The 22,604-nt window shown below is 35.8% G+C and overlaps 1 protein-coding gene across 11 annotated transcripts in view; it reads left to right on the plus strand.

Annotated features, from left to right (window-relative positions):
• GPHN (gephyrin) overlaps positions 1-22,604 on the plus strand; it is a 214,083-nt gene that overhangs the window by 28,227 nt on the left and 163,252 nt on the right. For all 11 annotated transcript variants that reach the window (XM_085323312.1, XM_085323315.1, XM_085323313.1 and 8 more), the window contains exon 3: positions 9,431-9,488. In XM_085323312.1, the coding sequence (XP_085179438.1) occupies positions 9,431-9,488 (58 nt within the window). The remainder of the gene's footprint in view (positions 1-9,430; positions 9,489-22,604) is intronic.

Consider the following 22,604-nt stretch of genomic DNA (forward strand, 5'->3'; position numbering starts at 1 on the left):
GTCAGCTGGGATTTTTTTTTCATTTATTTCAGTAGAACCAATTTTTTTTAGTTGACTTGGCTGTTTTAGCAACAATACTTACTATTTAGCCTATTTATTTTTGTTAGAACTTTTCTTCATTATTATTCCACATAAAAAGACTATAAGCAATGAAATGATAAATATTAGAAGAATTTCATTAATATATTCAGTATTTAATTTTGCTGCATGTTTTAATGCACAATCATCTTTAAATACCAGTATTTTGATTTGTATTTAAACTATCAATTTATGTAAACAATCAATAAATGTCATCTGACCTGTAACTTCAGTTATGTTTACTTTCTGGTTCTTCGTGAATTGTTCATACAATTACAATTTAGTCTGAGAATTTCTGTAGGTTTTTAAAGGGGATCTTTGGCATGCAGTGAGAGCAATGAAAWGGAGGAACAAGCAGAAAGTGCGAGTAGCTACTACTCCAGAGGATGTGCAGGACCAGGTAAATCCAGGAACTCTTCAGGGCTCTGTGAAAAACCGAGAGCCATTTGGCCTTTATTCCAATTGCTGGGCATCCTTAGAGTGATGCTGCTTTTCTCCGATGCCCTGTTCTGCTGGTCGGGTTCTGTTCTTACCAGCAGTGCTGCCTCTTTTTGARCTGTCACAACTCATGGAAAAAAGCTATAGTTTGGTAAGAAATTTGCAGTTTCTCTTAGTTGTCTGAAAGGATTCTGTTCATAAAGCCCAGGTATCTCTGTGCACAAGTTCATGTATATTTTTGGCAGCTGGTGTCTGTTGAGATTGTGCATATCTTCCTAAATACCTGGCTGCAGATGTACAGCATTGCAGTCATGGAGTTGTCTTAGCCATTTTTGAGTTCCTTTCTGCCCTTAGCATCGTGGCTCTGGAGGTACTGTGCAAAATATCAGCAATGTTAGTGGTTTTAGTCATCTGCCTATTGATACTTGCTAGTCAGATATTTAGTTCTGTAATATATGGCTGGTTTAGGGGTAAAATGGGGGCAAAATGAATAGAGCTTAATCTTCCCCAATGTGAATCTTTGATAACAGTTAACTTTGGTTGTTTCAGATGCTTAGAAACATGTCTAAGCTGTTTGTGGTTTTTGACAGTAGGGCTGCAGGTTGAGTTTTTCCATTACAGTTCTCCAGCTTCATGAAAATAGATTTTTAGACAGAAAAGCGAGAGCAGTATGGGCATACTGGGGTTTGGGTGGTCTCTGTTGCTTTTTAAATTGTTTTGAAAAAATGGAGTCTTCATTTCTAAAGAGACTGTTTTGTGACAGACTTCCAGACTAAATTACTGCTTTAGAAGAGATTTTCACCTGTCACTTGTGTTATCTTCATTTAGGCAAATTAACTGTGACTCAGTAGCATGGAATATACATGACAACACTTGCACAGTTATTTATTTTACAGAAATATAAATTCCATAATTCACTTTATCAATTTCCACTTCTCTTAACCTGTACTGGAGCAGGAATGGAGTAAGAGATTGCAGAGATAGTAGAAGGCATGTAGACATTATCCAGGATCTTATGATCACTGGTCCTATGGTCACCTAAAGGAATCTGATAGTATGTACTGCATATATATACTTAGTAATTTTGTGCAGTCTTACTTAAAAAACAAAACAAAACAAAAAAAACTTCAATTACTCTGAGATGAGTTACTTTTCTTTCTGAAGCTTCTTAAAACAGTTTTGATACAGTCTTCCATAAGCTGTGTGATTTACTTAATGGTAAAGTAGCAAACTGATCTAGAATACAGAATGGTCGAATTATTTCTTTATATTCTCCACAGTTTACTTTTCCTGAGTTTGAGTTATCCTACCTCATCTTTTGATCATTACTGATATTTCTGAAACRAAGAGATTTTTTGGATGCTTTCCTGCCAGACCATGGAATGAGCAATGACTGTTCTTTTCAACCTATGTTCTGCAGTTCATTCCAGCTTATTCTCAAACATCAGCATTACCTGCTTTTCCATTACTCCATCTTGTATTTTTGCATATCTCAAACAAACCTCCTTTCCGTTTGGTGTAAGTATTAACCTCAGCACAAGCTTGCACATGTACTTTGGGTTATTTAGTTTATCTTGCTTGTCTGAGAGATGGAAGGGAAAATATACACTGAAGTTATTGRGAGGGAAATGGTGGTGTTGTAGTGGGGTGTGAGAAATAGATGGATGGGGTAGGAGACTGAAGATTTTGTGGTAAAGGTTGAAGAGGAACATATATTTTTTTAATCTGTTTTTATTGGAGTCTAAAATAGGGGGGGGGCAGGTGGCTAGTGTTGATTTATAAGAAGCTAGGCTTTATTAGTTCTATTAGCTGTGGAACAACTTACTCTCCTAGGACGAATCTTCTTTTCCTTAAGATTCAGGTAGACTCTCTTTTACATTTAGGTAGAAGCAAATAGAGCTCTACTGAAGTGACAGAAGAGTCAGTAAAAATAGCATTATCCCTCTATATAGGTTTCTACAAATTGTCAAGGTAATTTACTAGTAGAAGCTTTCATTTCCAGGCAGGTCTTTGGAATCCTGTATCATATTGCCTAAATCCTTCAATGTGCGGCGCCTTCCAAGATGGGCAAAAGGTCTCTCTCAGGCACCCAACAAATTTGCTTTCAGTTGAGGTTTGTAAGGATTCTGTGACAAACAATTGCCAACAGTATATATGCAAACACTCTTACCTCTCCTAGGTATGTACTTGTTAGAAAAAAGGCAGATACATCTTAGCCCATCTTATAAATACTGCCCCTTATACAGAGTTCTCAAGTCTTCAGTCTATCAATCAGCTGAATGCCAACATGGATATTAAAAATATCTTTATTTGTCTAAATGGTGAGAATTGGACTGTTTTTATGAGAATGATTTTTGTCTGCCTCTGCATATTTTTTCTCTCAGGAAATTTCAGATCTTGCTCATGTTGTTTAATGAGCTGGCTGGTCAAGCATCTGATGCCCCGGTGGGAACTTTCAAAGTCACTGAGCACATTTTTCCTTAAATCTAGCTGACATTTCTGTCTGTTTGATTTAATGTATGATTTCCATAGTTAGATTACCAGTCTGATGGAGCATACTAAAATCATTCCTCTGTGCTGTAAATAAACATGCATCCAGCACAAAAGTGTTTTGTTGCTGCTGTTCTACATGGTAAGACAGTTTCCAGATTTTACTGGCATTTGGGAACAATTTAAAATGCTGTTTTACTTAGAAATTAAATTTTATACTTAAAATGAAAATTCTGAGTGCAGAATTAGCCTTTGTGGTATTGTATTTTCAGTCAAATTCAGCGGCTGTGCCTCTCTTCTGGGTTCTAATGTGGTGGAAGTACACTAATAGAAACCACAAAAAAGTGATCTTCCCTCTGAAGAAATATATATTTTAATGGTTAATTATTTACAGTTTTACTCTAGAATGCACATTTTCAGATGTTGCTTCATGTGTAAATACTTTATGTCTTCTGGATGCTAGATTGTCTGACAGCATTAAATGCTAAAGTCTTAAAATAGATTTTTGAAGTTAAAAATATCCACGGTTTTTTTGTACTTCAAATTTTTCCATATGAAACTCTGAAAATAGTTATCATCTACGTGCCTCATACCTTGTTATGAGGTACAGAGGTACCAATGGTAAGACTTTTGAACAAATATTAATGAATTTGTGTAGTGAAATTCAAGACTTACAGATTTTGCTTCTCATGGAAGTTCAACATTCCTCCTCCTTTTCCCCCCCATGAACCTCTCTTCATCCTGAGAGGGAAAAGGAATAACAGTGCACCACTGAAACGTCCATGGATTTTAGGAGTCCTCTTAATCTGCTTTCTTTTTTGGGAGGCCAGTGCCCGGCAAACTTGAATTTCTTCTTGTTGCCTCCCCCCCCCCGCCCCTCCTGCGTCTGCATTAGGCAGTAAGTGAAATGATGAACTTTTTCAAGAGGAGGCGGTCTAGTATCCATCTTCTAGGCAACAGCAGTACCCCAAACTGGAATATTTTTAAGCACCRTCACATGTAGGTATGCCCCATGCACCCCTATATCAAAAATACTCTCTGGAAAACTATCCTCAGCCCTGAGCTGATGTGGGGTTTGAGAACTATAAAGGTATCTACTGTACTGGCACGCTTCTTCACCGCTCTTCGGATTTTCTCAAATAAATCATTCTGCCAAGAGGGGAGAGCGGCTCCTGGTCCTGTGATTGCTGAACCGTGTGCATGCGACTGCTGCCTGGGTTCTGAAGTGTGGTGAGAACGGAGATCCTTCTTGCCGTCTTTCGCGGGAACACATAATGATTGAGCTGACAGTGTTTGCCTACTGAGGTTGCCTGAAAAGTTGGCCTCTTCTAATTTATTCTTCCTTTCCTATAGAAAAGTGGAAAGAAAGTTTTAAAGGATGAAAGAGGAAAATCACCTTCTTCTTGCTCCCTTAAAAGAGTATAATATTTTTTAATATAGYTTTTCTTTCAATTTAGGGAACACTCCGAAGGCAGTGAAAAATATGTTCTTATACTTTTGTTACTTTTAAGTAGAGTGATAAAGCAAGGAATAAAAATTTACAGCAATGGGCTAGTTTTATTTTTCCCCCATTTCCACCTTTTTCCCCCAAGAAATTTTCAGGATGTGGGGACAGGRGGAGGAATCCTGGGATTCTGACAGCTTGATCCCGGGGAGCTCTTGCTCACAAGAGAACAGAGCTGAGAGAATATCTCAGAAATCTGCAGTCATTTTACTTCCATAAAGTCTTTGAATACAGTATGTTGAAGTTAGCCTAAGACTAGGGGGAGAATAAATTATTTATTAAGTTAATTTAAAAATAATTAATTATTGGAGCCCTTTTTGAAAAAAAAAACAAAAATTAATATGAGCTGGTTCATCGTTGCCCAATTCMTCACATACACCTTAACATAGGTAACACCGTCTTCCCAAAGCGGTCGGCCGGTTGTGCACACTTCGTTGCTGGCGTGCAGCCCACGATGCCAGTCCTCGCCCAGCTTCCTCCAGCTGCCAACGTCCTTGTGAGTCGGAAGGGAGCCCAAAATAGTATGCCCTCTTTACTACCTCATTTCAGGGCGTTTTAACGATTCCTTAAAGGTCAGTAGAAGCTGGTATCAAATAAAGGAGCTTTGTGTCTATTCTAGGGTGCCCTCGTGGCTAGTAGAGAGCAAAGTCACTTTGAAATTAAATTCTGCTTTCTCTATTTCCCGGGAAAGCCGTGTGAAGGCTGGCTGGGAGGACCAGGGCCTGACGATCTGCGCGTGTCTCTCAGGTCAGCGTGAAGCTTGCCCAGGCGGCTGGGCTAACAGCACGGTCCCGGCCAGGTGCCCCGGCAGGAGGAGCAGCCTGGGAACGCGTCCTCCTTCAGCAGCGCGGGGTAAAATGAACGTGCTCTTAGAAACGGGCAGACTGACCCCGAGTCGTTTGACCTGCTTCCAAGCACATTCTTCCTTGACTGTTCTGCTCGGTCGATGGCTCTGTCAAAAAGCAGGATATCCTTTAGATAGGAAACAAATACCTTTGGGAGATGGATCTGGCAAAACCTCAGCAGAAGTTTTTTGGGGGGGTCCMCTTTCAAAGAGAAAGAGATTCAGGGAGATGTTCAGTGACAACTTGGCATCGTTTAGACAGTGTGATCTATCTGAAGAAAGATTAACGTTAATTAAAGTGGCATTAGAGAACTTGGCAAATGACAGCAGCTGAGCTGGGTGCACGGCTATTTTTAGAAAATTGACTCCATTGCGTTCAGTGTGACTCATTTATTAAATTTAGCAGATGGATCAATAGCTTTTTATGGCAAAATTGTGTATAAAGACATACTGTGTTCATGTCTTTGGTCAGAATTATAATCGAAAAAGGAGAACAGTATAGATTCAGTCCAAGCACCCCAAACAAGTATCTTACATATTAATTATACCATAATAATATAATGTATCTGTCTATGCACACACACACACACAGAGTTACTAAATGGATTTCTGAAGAGAAACAAAAGGGCTGGTAAGGGCAGGGAAAAAACAGTCAGAAGCCCAGCTTCCAAATGTGTGAAAAATAATCCGGTGAAAATGTCAACTCTAGAGTCAGATTATCTATTTTAAAAATCAGAAATCTAGTTTCCATTTTAGATATACTATTGAAACATGAAGCAAACCAGTCATAAAAGGATAACATTAAAATAAGGATAATTGCTGCTTGTTAACATCCTTTTTAAATGGTATAGTTAACAATTACAATTTACTTTTTTTTTCTCTCAGATTCTCTTTTGTTTCATGAACAGTATGTGTTTGGGCAATGGCTCRTTATTTTCTGCTTTTCTTTGAGCACAGTTGCTCCTGGTTTTTAACTTTCCTTAGCTTGGAAGAAATACGAGTTTTCTCTCTTCAGCGATATTCTACTTTTAAGTAGCAAAATAGTAGAGCTTCCATCTGTTCCAATACAACTGGGTTGACCTTGCATCAGATTATTTCCTATATTTTGCTAATTTCTTAGGTTGCTATAGGAACCTTCCTTTCAGCATTCTCCTAAGTCCTTTTTGTGAACCAAGTCTGCGCATTACATGTCCCTCTGAGATACATTTTCATCTGATATATTTTCCCTGCAAAAAGACACAAAGTTTGTATTCTTTTACAAACTCTTCTGGAACCACTTATAAAAGATTTATTATTTCTTTTATTATTTTTATGCAATATCCATCCAGCCTTCTCTGATTCTCCCCTCAAAGTACCTTACCAGTTTAGCCCAATGCCATGTGTGGATCTTTGGTTTTATTGTATCAGTTCTACCTTCTGCATCTAGGAATCATTTTGTTTCTCTTCTGGAAAGGGCTTAGTGAATTTGGAGCATCTGTAGTAGTTGCAGAGTGTGATACAGATCTTCCCCTAATGAGACTGATGTCTACAGAAATTTGAATATAATTTGTGCGATCTTTCGGTAATGACCTGTTATATATATGTAAAAAATTAAAGATAACTACTATTTAAAATAAACTAATTTCACTATTAAATTGTGTGACTTGCTGTGGTGGGAGAATGTTGCAGTGTGGAGGAGAAAGACTTTGAATGTTAAGTTTCTATTTATGAAGTTTGTGATGATCTTTTCAGTTTAATGGAATTAGCTGGCTATATATTTAGTTTTGCTCTTCTTTGGTTGTATGTTTGTTGCCAGATAAAGTGCCATTTATGTCCTAGGATGCTGTATGTTATGCTGTTTAACTGGAGAAAAAATTAATAAAATGTACAATAAAACCAAAATGTGTGAAAGATGAAGAGAGCTTGCTCAAGAATTGGGTCCTAATTGAACTGAATTCTGCCCTTGCTCTTTGCTGTATTATATTCAAGTGTACCAAACCTGYTCAAAAAGTTAATATAAAACATTAGATAGGTTGCAACTGATAGTGACCCTCAAAAGTAATTCAGAGAAATATTTGAAATACAAAGATTTCCTTAGATTGGGCATACTGACTAATGCATTGAATTTCAATTTTGGCTTGGTTTTACTATTCTTCAGGCATATTCTTTTCTTAACATTGATCACAATGTTTTGGCTGTCCTCAGTAACTCTTGTATGTCTATATTTGATATCGTGCAGCCCTTATGCCCTGGGCCTTTCTCATTGTGGGAGATTTGTAGTAACGATAGGGCAGCATCAAACTGAATATATTCTTTCGAGAGAGGTTGAAAGAGACTGGRTTTTATGATTTTTGAGTAAAGTAGATATAGCATGATCACAACAAGTTCTGCTACTAGCAAAGTTAGTTTGGCGAGTGAATTATACGGTGTAAATATTTGTGTGTGAAAGCAAAATTAATAGAGGCATTTTGGAAGAAAAACACACTGTTTTTAGTTTTATGTATATATTACTGTTACACTACTCACAGGTTACCAAACAGACAGCTTAAGTCTATTGTTCTCATAGGTGTTCTCATTATTATATAGTAAAAATAAAAATTTAATTCTTCACATATTCCATAATTATGACCATTAGAAGAGTTCATGCTGTGTTATCATCTGGGTTCTCTTACCATACACATTTAAACTGCTGTGAAACTTGCAGCCAAACTACACACACAGACAGATGTGTAAAGAAATGGRCAGATTTCTGCATTTTTTCATCTAAATGTTGGTGATAAGTTTGGGTAGTGTAATATCTAGACGGTGCCGGTACCACAGTAATCGTAGCTCATTACTTGAAGGAGCAATGAACTTTGGAGTGGACTTTCCCTGTACAGAGATTTTATGTTCTGTCTAAATACTTCATAGTTCATTTTTGACCTACTTCTGGAGATATCTGTAGGCAGGACTTGTGGGGAAAATGTTAACATATTTTTAATCTTTATTGTTAGTCTTTTCTCCCTTTTTTAGGTTGAGTAAGCCATATCTATAATAATTTCAAGATTGAATACAAAGAAATAAAACTGTGTAGAAATGCTGACAATTGAAAGAAAAAGTCAAATAATAGGGAGATAATGCAAATATACATTTGATAGCTGACTACTGTTTCACAATAGTTTTCTATGTGATTTCCATTTCTGTAGGACCTAGAAAATGGCTGTGTTGCTGTGCAGAGCCAGCAGGGAGGTCATTAATGCAGTTGTATTTTTAGGTCTGATTTGTCACTATCAATGATCCTACCTCAGGAGACAAAAGGAACCATGTTTGCATGTTTCTGCAGAAAATGCAATATTTGCCACCAAATACTTAACCATACTTACCACCAAGTATAGTATATGGTATTTGTGCATCCAACATGAATATTCTTTAGCATAAACTTTTGCAGGATACAGATTGAAATTGAAAAATACTTTTCATTAGAGCTGTTCAGCAAATTCAATGTAGAACTAAGAAGTTATTTTTCAATACAAGTGTCAACCATTGCAAATCACCCACTTTCCACTTTTTATTACCAATCGTGAACCCCAGGGACTTTTCAAAAATGGGAGCCATAGTCTATTTGGTTTGTGAGGTCTGTACATGCATGTGTAATTATAACATTTGAATTTCTAGAATTGCATTGGGATACATTTAAACCAGTGCAGCAGTTGAGTGAAATACTGAACACAAATTATATCAGTCTTAAAATATTTAAACTCATCCACACAACTTAAAAAACAAACCAAAAAAATATAGAATATGATGGTTGATAGCAGTTAACATAAAGAATAAAGTCCTGGTCATGGTAGTTCTATTTGGTTGACCTAATTCGTACCTTTCAGACTAGTCAAGGACACCATGTTTCTAATGCTTATTTTAATCACATAAAGATGATTTTTATTTGGATAAATTAAGGAAAGGTTTTGTTTTGTTTTGTTTTTGCTGTTATTTCAGTTTTTGTTGGCTTTTACCCCTAAAATGTTAGGAGGCATTTTTGTGTTTAAACTAATTGTGATACCATTACCATGCTGTGCTTTGTGTTGATCTTTGACAATATTTTCTTCTCCCAATTTCAGGTTGGGTGGGACTATATCTGCATACAAGATAGTGCCAGATGAAATAGAAGAAATTAAGGTACAGTATTACTACCTTTCAACACTGAATTTGCTGGGAGAATTACAGAAATGTTACATGAAAGAAGCCATCTTATTTCTTACTTTGAAATGCAGAGAGTATATGGCCTTTCCTTACCATCCTATTTGATAAATTCTGAAAATAGACAACAAGAATGATTATATGCATTGAATATCTGGGKTGATTAGTTATCTGGAACAATATCTAAAATTAAAAATTACTGTAATGATAAAAATAGACCTTTACCCTTTGCATTTATTTTAAACTCTCTTTTAATTGACGGAACACAATTTATGTATGTATTCACCTTGATATTTTCAAAGTCCAGATTAATTTAAAACTGTTTTAATAGTCCATTTTTATTAAGTCCGAAACATTTAAAACTATATGTTTTAAAACTAAATCTAAAATTTGAATCAGTAGTTAAAAAAAAATTAGCAATGGTTCCTTCAGATTTATTAATTGATACATATATTTAAGCTGTTGGAACATTTTATTATCTATCCAATTCTAATCTAGTATCATAGAAAAAAAAGATGCCTAAAGTAAAATTCTTAGATCTATATTTAACCATGTAAACTAGAACTCGTATTATTTTTAGAAGTACAGTTTACCTTAAGCATAAGTTGACTTCAGTAGGATTTGTGGATGCCAAAAATTTGTTTAATTCAAGGCATGTATGTTTAGATACTTGAAGACAGATGCAGGACTATTGTAAGCATTGAGTTACATTTTAGTAATAAAAATAAATATAAAAATAGTGCCCTTCTGTTTTGGAGATCAAAAGTGCACCCAGCTATTTCATATTATATCTGTGCTTAAAACGGAATAGATGGAAATCATTAGTACTGAAGCTTACCTTCAATGACACGTGCCTTATAATGAAAGTCACTTTAGCTGAGTCCGATCCTGCAAAATGCTTTAGTAATTTATGTCTATTTTGTTCCTCCATAAAGTAAAAGATTGATGCTAGCTGCAAGTTTGACCTAGATTTGTTAGTATGGTAAGTATAACAGGTTCTGTATTTTATGCCTTTGGATTTGCACAGTCAGTCTGACCTATTGCTTTGCTTTTTATAATTATTTAATCCAATGTTTGGTTTCATATATGCATTTTTGGCTGTGCAAAGAGAGACAAGAATAGTGTAAAATCTAGTAAATGGAAGTGGGTATAGAATCATCTGACCTAGACATGAGTTAAAAGCATGTGAAGTTGTGAAGATTTATTCCTCTTCAATTAACATCCAGCACATTGTAAGCAAGTGCAATGATTGCCTCTATGTGCATCAGAATCAAAACTGTCACTCTGCCATCACCAAATCCAAAATTTATTTACCCYCACTGAAACCCAAGGACTCCTCTATCTTGAATTATTAAGAAGAGCATGATCTATTAGGGTAGGTCCAACATTTAGGTTTTGAAATTCAGAAGAAAGAAAGATAGTTTTCAAAACTTATTATTGTTGATTCATTTTTTCATGATGTTCAGAGAACTGCARCAAAACTGTAAGAACAAGAACTGTGAAAAGCCCTAAACCATATCTTTTTCCTTTAATATAAGAAATCCAAACCCTTTGACCTTTTACTAATGTTGAAGACAGAGAAATATTAAATTAATACTTGAACTCCAAGGGTTAGGGTAGGGGTTAAGAAGCACTCAGTGTTGCCAGCATGTAATTGTGGAGGGAGGATTCTGCTGTTCTAAGTCAGAGCTACCTGAAGTGATTGGAAAAAAATACCTGCTATACCTATTTTCACTAGCTGTCTCGTCATGTTGGAGAAATGTGCTTTTTTAGGTTGTGACTGAAGTCAGCCCTCTAAAAGATGCACCTTAAAAGATCTAGCTTCTCAAACTTGTGCCTTCTTTTTCCCAAGCAGAGAGAATGAGAATTTTATGATTGAGGTTATGTAATATAACAGATGTTATTCATATGAAATAAGGCACTACTGGAAGATGCTAAGACACAATAGCAGTGAGTATAATAGATAAATCTATATCAAATATGGAAAAATATTCTTCTGTGTCTGAATTAATGAGGCAACAGCAATTGAAGAAGTTATTTTGAGTAGCAGCTGCCAAGTAGGGAGACTGAGCATCCTTGCAGTAAAAAGAGGGGGAGTCTTAAATTCTGAAAAGCTTCTCCAATTAGATTAGAGTGAAAAAAGAGAAGAGAGGGAAATAAAAATGAGAACAAATGAGATTACTAGAATGTTACATTTAGAGAGGGCAGAAGATGGAATCTTCCTCCATGCACAGTAGTTTGGAGGTATTTTGCCTCACAACTATTCTTTCCCTATGTAAACATGATTTTTTAAGGTTTTTAATTTGATGGAAATACAAGAAAAATATCTTCATTTCTAATATAWGATTTAGCTTGACAGTTTGCTTAATTGAGTCCACAGGAGTTGGAATAATCATAACRCTTTCTTATAGGCCATACAAAGTAAACTGTGCTTGCTTAAGTGGCAAAGGAGGATACTTTTTCAAGCAGAGAACAGTGATTATTATGACAAATAAATTAGTCTCTGACAACATTTGAATATATCCTAGAAACAGAGCTAGGATATCTTATTTTACAGCTCAGAATAGTTCATAGGAAAAGAAGTTCACAGGCTTTGTTAGCTTACGTAACTTACGTGTTAGGTAGAATACTGTTGTAAGCAGACTGCTGTCTCTGAGTTTGTGGAAGAGAAAAAACTATAAGTCTGAATATACCTGCCAGTTGCGTAGTATCTTTAGAYGTTTAATGAAATGTGTGTTTCTAAATGTAGTAATAATTTCAAAAATATCCTGTATAATGTATACATATGAGAATTTATTTGCCCATGTTACATACACAGCTATTTTAAGTGTTTATAGTGTTTCTGTTTCAGACTGTTTAGAATATATTTGTACTTGCATCTGAAAATATATGCATGATTTTACTGTGTGTATACATGTGTGAGCTGATATATGGTTTGTGGGTCTGGAATATTGCCAGTGCATATGTGTGCCTATTTCTATGAATGAGTGTGTTTGGTAAGTGTTGGCATTAATCAAAGCTGCCTATCCCACTGGTTGACTGGGGTGTTCATGGGCATTTGAATTAGGAGAATTTCTGACAGAGGTGGTAACATGAATCCTAACTTCCCTAAGGCGCCTTATCAATCTTATAAAGAATTGCATGGAACCAATCACTACTACAGTTTTTCAGCATCTACATCATCTGAAATTGAGGAATTGAGCTAAAATACACTTTTTTTTTTTTTTTTTTTTTTTTTTTTTTTTTTTTTTAGTTCTAGTTAATGGCATTCAAGACAAAATCCAACTGTATTTACAATTTGGAGTTTACCTGAAGCATAAAGTGCAATTTATGACTATTGCCAATGAGGGAAAAATTGTGTGATGTACATGTAGCTCTTGTTAGATGTAAACAGTTACATCTTATGATTAATCATACCATAAAAGTTGCTCTTTTTGATTGTAGCGTTCGGTCGTTACAAAGGAAATGCATGATATTGTGAAGGATAGCTTTTTTGGAACAAGACTCTGTTGGTGAGAAAACCATCCATTAAAAGATTTCTGAAAATACTTGGTTTGTTCAGATTTGCAGGTTTACAACAGAGATGAATGTTACTGTTCTGTTTTTTTTAAGTGCTTCTCCATATGCTTTTCAAGTAGGGCTACATGCACTTCATGGTTTCAAGACCAGAAATTAATTTGGTAGTGACTGTTCAATACATGAAAATAACGTGCACAAGAAATACATTGCCACTGTATTTTGTTCTTGTAAGACTTTTGGTCTGAGAAAGATGTTCCAGTGTAGAGAAATGGTTAAATTGTTACCTCCTCTAGTAGTGTAGTCAATTTTAGAGAATCTTTTGTCAGAAATTTTTCTCTGTTATGGTTGTAATTTAGATTTAAGTAGTCCTGGAAAAAAGATGGGAATTTAGTCCTATTATCTGCCGTTTCACACAGAAATATGCTTTATACTCCTCCAAGAACATCACTAATTCTTCAACAGTTGGTCTTTATGTGAAACCGTGTGTACATAAAGTATTAAAGGCCACATTTAAGACTACAGACATTTTTCCATGAATAATGATAAGGACAGTGCTCTGTATTCTCTAGAAATATGTTTTCTCTTAATGTTTCAGTATATGAAAATTCTTCTCATGAAGAGCTAAAACACCTAGGGATAGTCCTCTCAAAATGTTTTCAGTCAGTTAGGCACSAGATTCCTGTGATACAGAAATCCAAGAGGTGAAAATTATAAGAAAGATGGGATGAGAGAGAGGGAAGTAGCCAGAGGGGAAAAGGACAGCTTGTCTTCTTAGATGATAACTTCTCTAGGTGACTTAGGAATTCATGAGATTTAAACTTTTATATGCAATCGTATTTCTGAACATATCTGTGAACAAAGTAAGTTTATTTTAATATCAGTTTTGACTGTATTTCAGAGCCAAGTTGGACTCTCCAACATAAAAAAATAGACTTATTTGAAATGACTACAAATAAAATCAGTCTGTCCAGCTGATTCCTTGACTTTCCCTGAGATCTTCTGTTTCACAGATTCTGTGGTGTCAAATACCTACATGATACTGTATGTCAGAATCTGTCCTTTATGTCCATAGGAGTGGCTGATGAAACTTCATCATGGGAGAAGCTGAGCATCATTCCTTTTGGCATCTAGTGCTGAAGAGCCTTAACCACTTTTTTGATTTGGAAGAGACCCTACCAGATATGTGTGGATGACCCAAGTTTCTTTACCTTTGTTAGTGGCCAACCTCTGATCACTATTATGACTGCTCGAGTGTCTCAAACACTTTGTCTCTGCTTTTCTGGCCAGGACTCCAAATGCCTGAATGCTCTGGATGGAAAAGTATACTCACTAACTCTACACATGAGAATAGCAATTACTGCTGCTTGTTTTGCTCTTGTAAGCTGTCACAAATATTGAAGACACTGAGGCATTGTTAGTAATTTCTGTTCCAATGTGAGAAGGATTTTTTGTTTGCAAAGTAGCAGCATCTGAGATATAAACTGTAGTTAAAGACCTTTCACTTGAGAGCAAAGATTTTCCTGTAACCTAAATTATTGATAGTTAGTGATGCCTTTATCTCCCAGATACATCTCATGACAGAAATGGGTAAGAGCATGCCTTTTACAGGTAATACCATGACTAGAATATCCTTATTTTATATGATTTTATATCTTCAGTCCCACAATGTGTATGTGTGGTGAAGATGAAGCATTAGGAGGTATTGGTAAATGATTTTTATTTTAATTCACTAATGAAACCTAATACAGCTTTTAAAAAATGTTCTTATAAAAATTCTTATGTATGCTGGATGTTTACAGTAGTCTTAATTGATTTAAGAGATGAAATGCTGGTTTGCCCTTGTTTACATGCTTTTGATTAGTTTGATTTCATCTAGTAGCTCTACACATGGGCTCTCAAACTGGATCTCTGGATACATTTTTCTTTTCAACGACTTCAAAGACACTGAAAATGTTACTGTACATTCTACCCAAGTGCTTGAGATTTCAAGGAATCAAATTTTATACCTCTTGAGAAAAATGCAGGCAAAGGAAATGTAGCTTTATCAAGTTGTGGTACTAAGAGAAACTGGGACTAACATAATAAAGGGATTTTTAGTATCTAGTCCCTCGAAATGTAAAAAGTTAGGTCCATGAATCAGCATTAACCTTGTATATTAYGGCGATCAGTACTGCCATACCAAACTTTCTCTACTGCTTTGCCCCGTGGAGTTGCCAGCCTGAGGTAATTGTGCTGTCTCCCCGTACAGCGCCCGGAGGGGGTCTCCCAGGAGCGCGTTTTAGGAGGTAGTAAGCTGAGCAGAGGCAGGCAGCTGAAGTGCCTAACCTGAATGAAAAATATTTAGGTAACTAATTCTGACCATGTAAGGAGAAAGCTCTCTCCGCTTATGATCTGTCAGATTTTAAAGTGAGTAGAACAGAAGAGTTCATGTTTTGATACTTCAGCTTTCTCATCTGTAGCAGGGAAACAGTGTCCTAAACTTGAGACTTGAAAGATAATTTTACTTTGTACTAATGTGTTTTGTATTTTGTTGTGAACTTTGATCTTACAAGGATCCAAAAGTAGTTGACCCTGTGTTTTGCATATCGGGGAGTGCTAGAGCACGGARAAGAGCAGGGCAGGTAGACTGTGAATCCTTTTAAGGTGAATTGCCATACCAGTGCTGTATAATCATTTTAGTAGTGTTATTATTTATTTTCCAAAGCAAACAAAATAGTTCTGTAGTTCTCCTGCAAAGAGGGAATTATCTCTAGAGTGGAAAAAGAGAAAAAGCTGAAAGTTAATTTCCAGGACAAACGAGGACATAGTTGCTCTTTCTGGTTAACCTGTATTCTCGGTGGTGTTGCCCTGCGGAGGGGAGGTTAGTGTGTGTCAGCTGGCTCATTTGTCTGTGAAGTCTTTCTCCACTAAATACAACAGAAGCAGACAACAGGAGGTGGTATCCTTGTTCACAAACCTTCCTGTCTTCCAGCACGTTGTATGCCAACCAGGATGAAGCTGCCTGCCTCTCTCTGTGGCCATGGTAACCACATTTCTCTGACCTCCTGCTGGCTTGCTTTCACTTTCCATTTCTGGTAAATACATCTCTCTCTACCAGTCACCACCTGACGCCCCGTCAGGCCTGCGGGCACCTTCTTGTTCTCTCTGCGGTAATTTCTGTTAAGTTCTCCCCCTCTCCAGCACGCTGGGCAACGCTTCCTGGGGCGTCTGTTCTCGCTAAGCCGGTCCTCAGTGGGCTCTCGCGTAGCGTGACTGAGAGCAGAAGACAGGGTGCAGCTTCCTTGAGCAGCAAATAGCTTTTGCCACAACAACATAGAAGTAAATCAAGTTTATATTAAAGCTGATATAAAAAGTTGACATAAAGTTTATATAAGAATGATAAAAATCATTTTCCATCTGAGCTATTTACAGTAAGTTTTGTTTGGTTATATGTGCCCTATAAGAGGACATTCTGATGACTCTTTTCTGCTATATATCAAAGAAATGTTATGCTGTCCTATCGYAACTGATAACTTCATAATTGGTTGGGGGCTTGACTGAGTCTGAGAGAGATCTGGGACATAATCTTTTCTTGTAGTGAATAGATTTTCTGAAGTTTTTTTATGATTGGCAAATGAGATGTACCTAGCAGCGTACCTACTGGAAAAAAGGAGATCAGTTTGCTTTTTTTATAAAACTGTGTTCTATAACTATTTACAGATAATCTCACGGTGAATTATAAACAATATTATACATAGAGAAATGAAGTGTAACAGGGAATTTAAAAAAATCCCGCCAACAGAAATTCCTAATAACAGAAAGCATTAACTTAGAACTGCTGAAGCTGAAACCTTATGTGATCRTAACCCAGCAGTCATCTGTTCATCACAAAGTGGTTCACTAGATTGTRTTTTTCTGAAAAAGATTTATAGCTGGTAGAAGACAGATAATTCTGCTAAGATAGTGTAGTTTATTTTGCTTTCATAWTATGTGTTATATCTGGGTGCTTCTCTAAACTTTTTTTTTAATGGCTTGATTGGAAAAACACAGTAGGAGGATACCAGAAATGACACTGCCTCCCTGTGATATGCAAGCATGTAAAATTTGTATTAATACGGTGATGCTTAGTACTTCAATACRTGATTACACCTAATTAAACTCCTCTGATTACATTTTTTGTGGTACTCTAATCCTATTAGTTACCCAGTCATGCATAAAATCCACTGTCTAAAAGAGAATAGGAAACATTACATCTTTTTAACAGAAGGCCAACAGAAAAGTTCTTTTGAGGAAATTTCAAAAGGGAATGGCGTAAAATAGTCTTTACAGTACAAACAGATGGGATGAACCATGCAGCTAGAGGYATTTTGTTTGCCCAGATGCTTTTCTTATTAGCTGCGTGAGATTTATCTAGATTAGATTTCATGTTGATAAGCTGTGTCTGAGAACAGATATAAAATGGAAAGCTTTTGGTGGMTTCTGAAGTATTATTGAGTATGTTGGGCAGGTTGCTCATCTCGTCTGTGACAGTACAACAGAGTTGGCATGTTGGCCCAGCTGGTCTCCTAAAGGCTTTCACAAATGGATCTCTACAAGCTAAATAAGATTACAAGCAAAAGGTGTGGTGGTAAAATTAAAAATGCTCTCCTTAGCCTCATTCATGCCATACCCTTGTGCCAAGAACTGAATGTTTATCRCAGGCAATGTCTATGTTATCAAGTAGTGTTAACCAATGCATGTGTAGAGTAAAACAGTTGATGCTAGGGACCTGTCTGCATTAAATGTCCTTTGTTATGTTTTATTTCAAACTACTTCTAGTAGGGTCTTCTGAACTGTATGTCCCTTAACTGCTGGAGTGTATTACATGTGCTAGTGGAGTCCATTTTACAAATAATTTTTATCTGAAAGTATTCCATATGGTTTAAGATCACTTTGCAATATGAATCAAAGTCTGGTAAATGGAGACCATCAAAGTGCACTGTGGCTTTGAACTAACGGGCTAATGTAGAGACATCATCAGCCTCCAGGACATATGTTCTCCTTTTACCATAATCCATTAAAGTTACAAATAGTGTGAGATTCACAGTATAATACCATAATTACAGAGCAATATTCATCTGAGCTATGTACTTACAGAGTGCACAGCCATAGTGGCAGACTAGCTCAGAAAAATATAAAATTGCAGTACAGTAACCACAGAAATGTTAGATAAACACATTAGTATCTGTCTTACTCAGAATAGTCCACAAAATAGGTTATTAAAGGGGTTCCAGAAGAATTTTCAAGAGGAGGCCTTTCCCACATTAAAAAAATACAATATAGCAAAAGTTTTAAGTAAGGAAGCTGAGGCAGATCTCTTAACAGGCTGAAACAAATTGGTTCTCTCAAGAAGTCGGTTCCTGTAACAGAAGTACCCAGGAGAAAAAAGGTTTCCCAAGAGATTCTCCCACATTTTCTGAGTTAAAAAGCCTTATAATGTTAATTAACACAGAAAATCACTTTTTTATTATTATTATTTTTTTTTTGTCCTGGGGTTGTCTAGTTTGTGTTAGCCATAGTTTGTGGAATTATTTCTCTTCATGGCTTTTACTTGAGGGAACTAGGATGTGATGCCTCAAGGTGATGGGTGGTAGTGCAGGGTGCCCAAATCAAATGGGTCCGGTCTCTGATGCGGGTGTCACATGCTTAAGGAAAGCGGAGTCCATATGGATAAAATGTCTCAGAGAACCTATAGTTGTAACAAAAGCCAATTATTTTTGAGTAACGGTAGCATTATATAATTTGCAGCAAAATTAAGTGATTTCCTAACCAGAACATTTTGATAGTAGAGTACATTTGATKTAACTTACTGTGACCAAAGTCAGAATATTTGTTCTTCTGGAACATTTTTGAGTTCCCTAAAGAAGTGTAGCCTATCTAGGCAAGAAGAATGATTTGTTTCAAGTTTAATGCTAATATAAGATTAAAATTTAATGTTTCTCTTTTTCAGTGTTTCTCTGTGCTTTTGATATGTTCTTTTTCTGCACACGTCAGTGATAAAATACCTAGCATTTTGATTTTATTTCCTGTGACAGTGGTTCTGTACCTTTGAATTATCGGTAGGATTTCAGAAATGATGTGACTTAATCGTCCTTAGAGAAGCGTACAAGGGAGAGAATRCCACTGAATCATCAGAGTTCAGTAAAGGTGCAGTGGTTGCAGAGTTTTACTTTTTAAAATATTGTCTTTTAGAAACATACTCAAGGAATTTTAGGATTATTCTGTCAGAAATGTTTGCCTCTAGTTTCAGATGTCTCATCATTCTGACAAGATTAGGCGGAATGTTAACACTGCAAAGGTAACACATATATTTGTTCTCACCATTTCTGCGTAGACTGACATTTATGGTTTCTCCTATTACGTATCAACTCCTGTGTTGCTGTAGTTATTCTCTATCACAATAACCTTGTTTTTTAAGATTGTGAATATTGTAACAGTTTCACTGTGTTACTTCGGTAATACSGTGACATAAACCTGTCTACTAAATGGAAGCACACTGCTCCATTGTAAACATTCATACTGCTCAGTATAGTCATTTAAAAGGATTCTTTTGCAATCGTGCGGATGAAGGGGTCCTGGTAATTAAACATTATTTGAAATAAGTGAGAATTACCCAGYACTTATTGTTCTTCAAAATGAGAATATACTAAAGATACATTGTGAAGAAAAGAGATTAACTTCAATGTGTTTTGAAATTCTTATTCTTTGATAAAAATAGAAACCAACAATTCTGTGTGTATATGGGGTAAGGAATGTATTCTATATTTTAATTAAAAGTATGGGAAATAATGCTATATAGAAAGAGGCAGCATGTAGAAATAAAGCTGAGAGTCATTTGGGATGCTAAGGTTAACACCTTAGTTTTACGTAGTACCTTCTATTTGTAAATGACAACAAACATAAGGACTAGCATTTGTCTTCATACTATATTTGAAGAAAAGATGTGTAAGTTTGAAATTGGAGAACTCTAAAGAATTTGTTTACATATAAAAACTTGGAGTATCTCTAAATGTTGCACAGAATTGTGAATATTTCTTTAGKGGAGAAAAAGAAAGGGATAGTTGTGTTTGGAAAGTGAAAAGTCAGATATTTGTAAAGTACTATGCGCTAAGTGCYGTAAAAGTTTTCACATTCATGATGTCCTCATTGACAGTTGACTTCTGAGGGACCCAGCAAACGAAACAAGCATTATATGTGCACAGATAAAGGGAAATTATGAATTTGTCTATGATTAAGTCTTTCCTACAGACRTAACTGTGGAAGGCACTTCGATACATATTCTTAATGTTTAGCCAATAATTGATATATGGGCATGAGGCTTTAATCATAATAGCTTACTTCTCTCCTTTTGCCCCAAAATAATTTTACCCTACATAATTTGGGTAGCCAAGCTCTTTTAGCATATATTTTTATGTTTAAATACTTTATATAAGCCAGCATATATATTTTAGCATATATGTGTGTGTGGTTGGAATATGTCTGTGATGGGATAAATAGCTAATATCAGATTAGCTTTTGTTGAAAGTATTTTTAAAGCCACTGTTTGCTAGACTTCTACTGGTGAAAAAGCTCAGAATAGTTGGAGTATGTTGTTTTCTGAGGATGACTAAATAATAGGAAAACAACATGAAAGGAACAGTTATATGTAGTTGCCCACATAATTATTTACTTTGAGTATGCTTGAACCATGGAGTGAAAGTATGGTCAACAGTGTTATACTTTTATCTCTTTTTATGATCTTAATTTATTTAGAATGTGCTCCACCATCAAGGGTCAAACCTAAATTAACAAATTTGATACAAGTTTCTMTCAGACTTTTCTTAATATATTTCACTTAAGTCACCTCACTTGTAGCTTCAAAATCAGGAAAAAATGCAATCCATCAACCCCTTGACAAATAGTATCCAGATGACAAATTTATTTTATATACAGGGTGGATAATTGCTTACCAATGCCAATAAAAAATACAAATATCAATGCTAGAAAAGGTTAATGTAAAATGGTTCTCCAGATCATTACTGATAATATTCTCTAAAACTCTCCAGGAAAACCTGACTGACTTCTCTCCTCCATCTTATTTTAGCTATGGGGAGCTGAAGGTAACGTCTGCATTAGAGTTTGCAATAGAATTGAACATTACCTTATCAGACCTTAGTCAGGCACTGACATCTACCCAAAGAAAAAAGATTATTGATAGAAGGTAGATCAATGAGAAATTCAATATCTGCCTTTAAAAATAATTCTAATAAGAGGAGCTCAAAGGGGTGAAGCTAGTTTATTATGCTGGCCTGCAATATTTTTTTCCGAAAAAACACTATTATCTCCTATGTACTGAAAATGAGGAAGGCCAGACTTAACTTGCTAGTTATAATCCTCAATTTAGTAGATGAAAAAAGTGGTAGTCTGCTTTCCAGCCTGTCAGTTTCATCATGATTAGTATCCTTTTTTTTCTAAAGATCAAAGGCTAAGGTACATGAAACTCAAGTTTCACAATATGCAAAGAATGAGATAGTAAAGGAGTAGTCTTAGAGAAAAATTGTTTTTACTTGTAATGTTAATTTTAGGATAGAGAGTGATATACTGTTCATTCCATTAAAATACGTATTCTGTAGCTGAAGTGCTTATGATGCCATCTTGGGAGATATTTTGGCATTAGGGTAAAAGGCTAAAAATGTTTAGAATTTTCTACTAAAACTATCCCTGTTTTTAGAGCTGGACAGAAGTGAAAGCTGAAGCAGCAGCTGGARACTTAATGAATTTCTAAATGATCTCTGACATTTAGGAAGGAATAGCTACAGTGGCTGGGAAATTTGCTTCATTTTTTAGAGATAATCAGTGCTGATGATCACAGATCAAACAGCAAAAGTTCTAAATAGACAAAGTGTAAAATACTATGTTTAAATTTGTAGATACAAATGTAAAAACTTTTGGAATAATACTCAATAATTTCTGACAGACATGGTTATAAACTACAAATTTATAACTCCTAAGAGAACAAAAATTGCTTTTTTTTTTTTTTTTTTTTTTTTTCTTTTAATATCACAAAAATTACCCTATCTGTGGAAAGAATTCTTACAGGAGAGAAAAGACTCTCTTAGTAATTGCAAGAAAGGAGCAAAGCCTTCTCCTCCTGTGGAGTCATAAATGATCACTGTTCAAACAAAAAGGGAGTTCACGGTGTTTGTCAGAGACATTATAAATGGAACATTGTCTGGTCCTTACTTTCCAGAGGACATTGCCCAGTGCTTGCTCATAGATAAAATTTAGTGCACGCTTTCCTACATACACTCATTCCACCTACTCTGTGTTACTGAAAATACTCTCTGTATGACTCTTCTGGCTGTGTAGGCTCTTTATCACTCTCCAGCACTAAAATGGCAATTGTCTCTACAAGGGAAAGTAGTAGTCCAGAGGTAACATACACTGCATGCATCATAATCCTCAAAGTAGAATGTGTGGGAGATGATACAAGTCTTTGAAAGGAGTAATATGATATTTTTAATTATTATTGAGATGCCTTGACTTTAAACTGGATTAAACATATGACTGCAATGTGAG

This window comes from Rhea americana, unplaced genomic scaffold (genome assembly GCF_003343005.1).
Source record: "Rhea americana isolate MKP2758 unplaced genomic scaffold, rheAme1 scaffold_84, whole genome shotgun sequence".
Lineage (NCBI taxonomy): Eukaryota > Metazoa > Chordata > Aves > Rheiformes > Rheidae > Rhea > Rhea americana.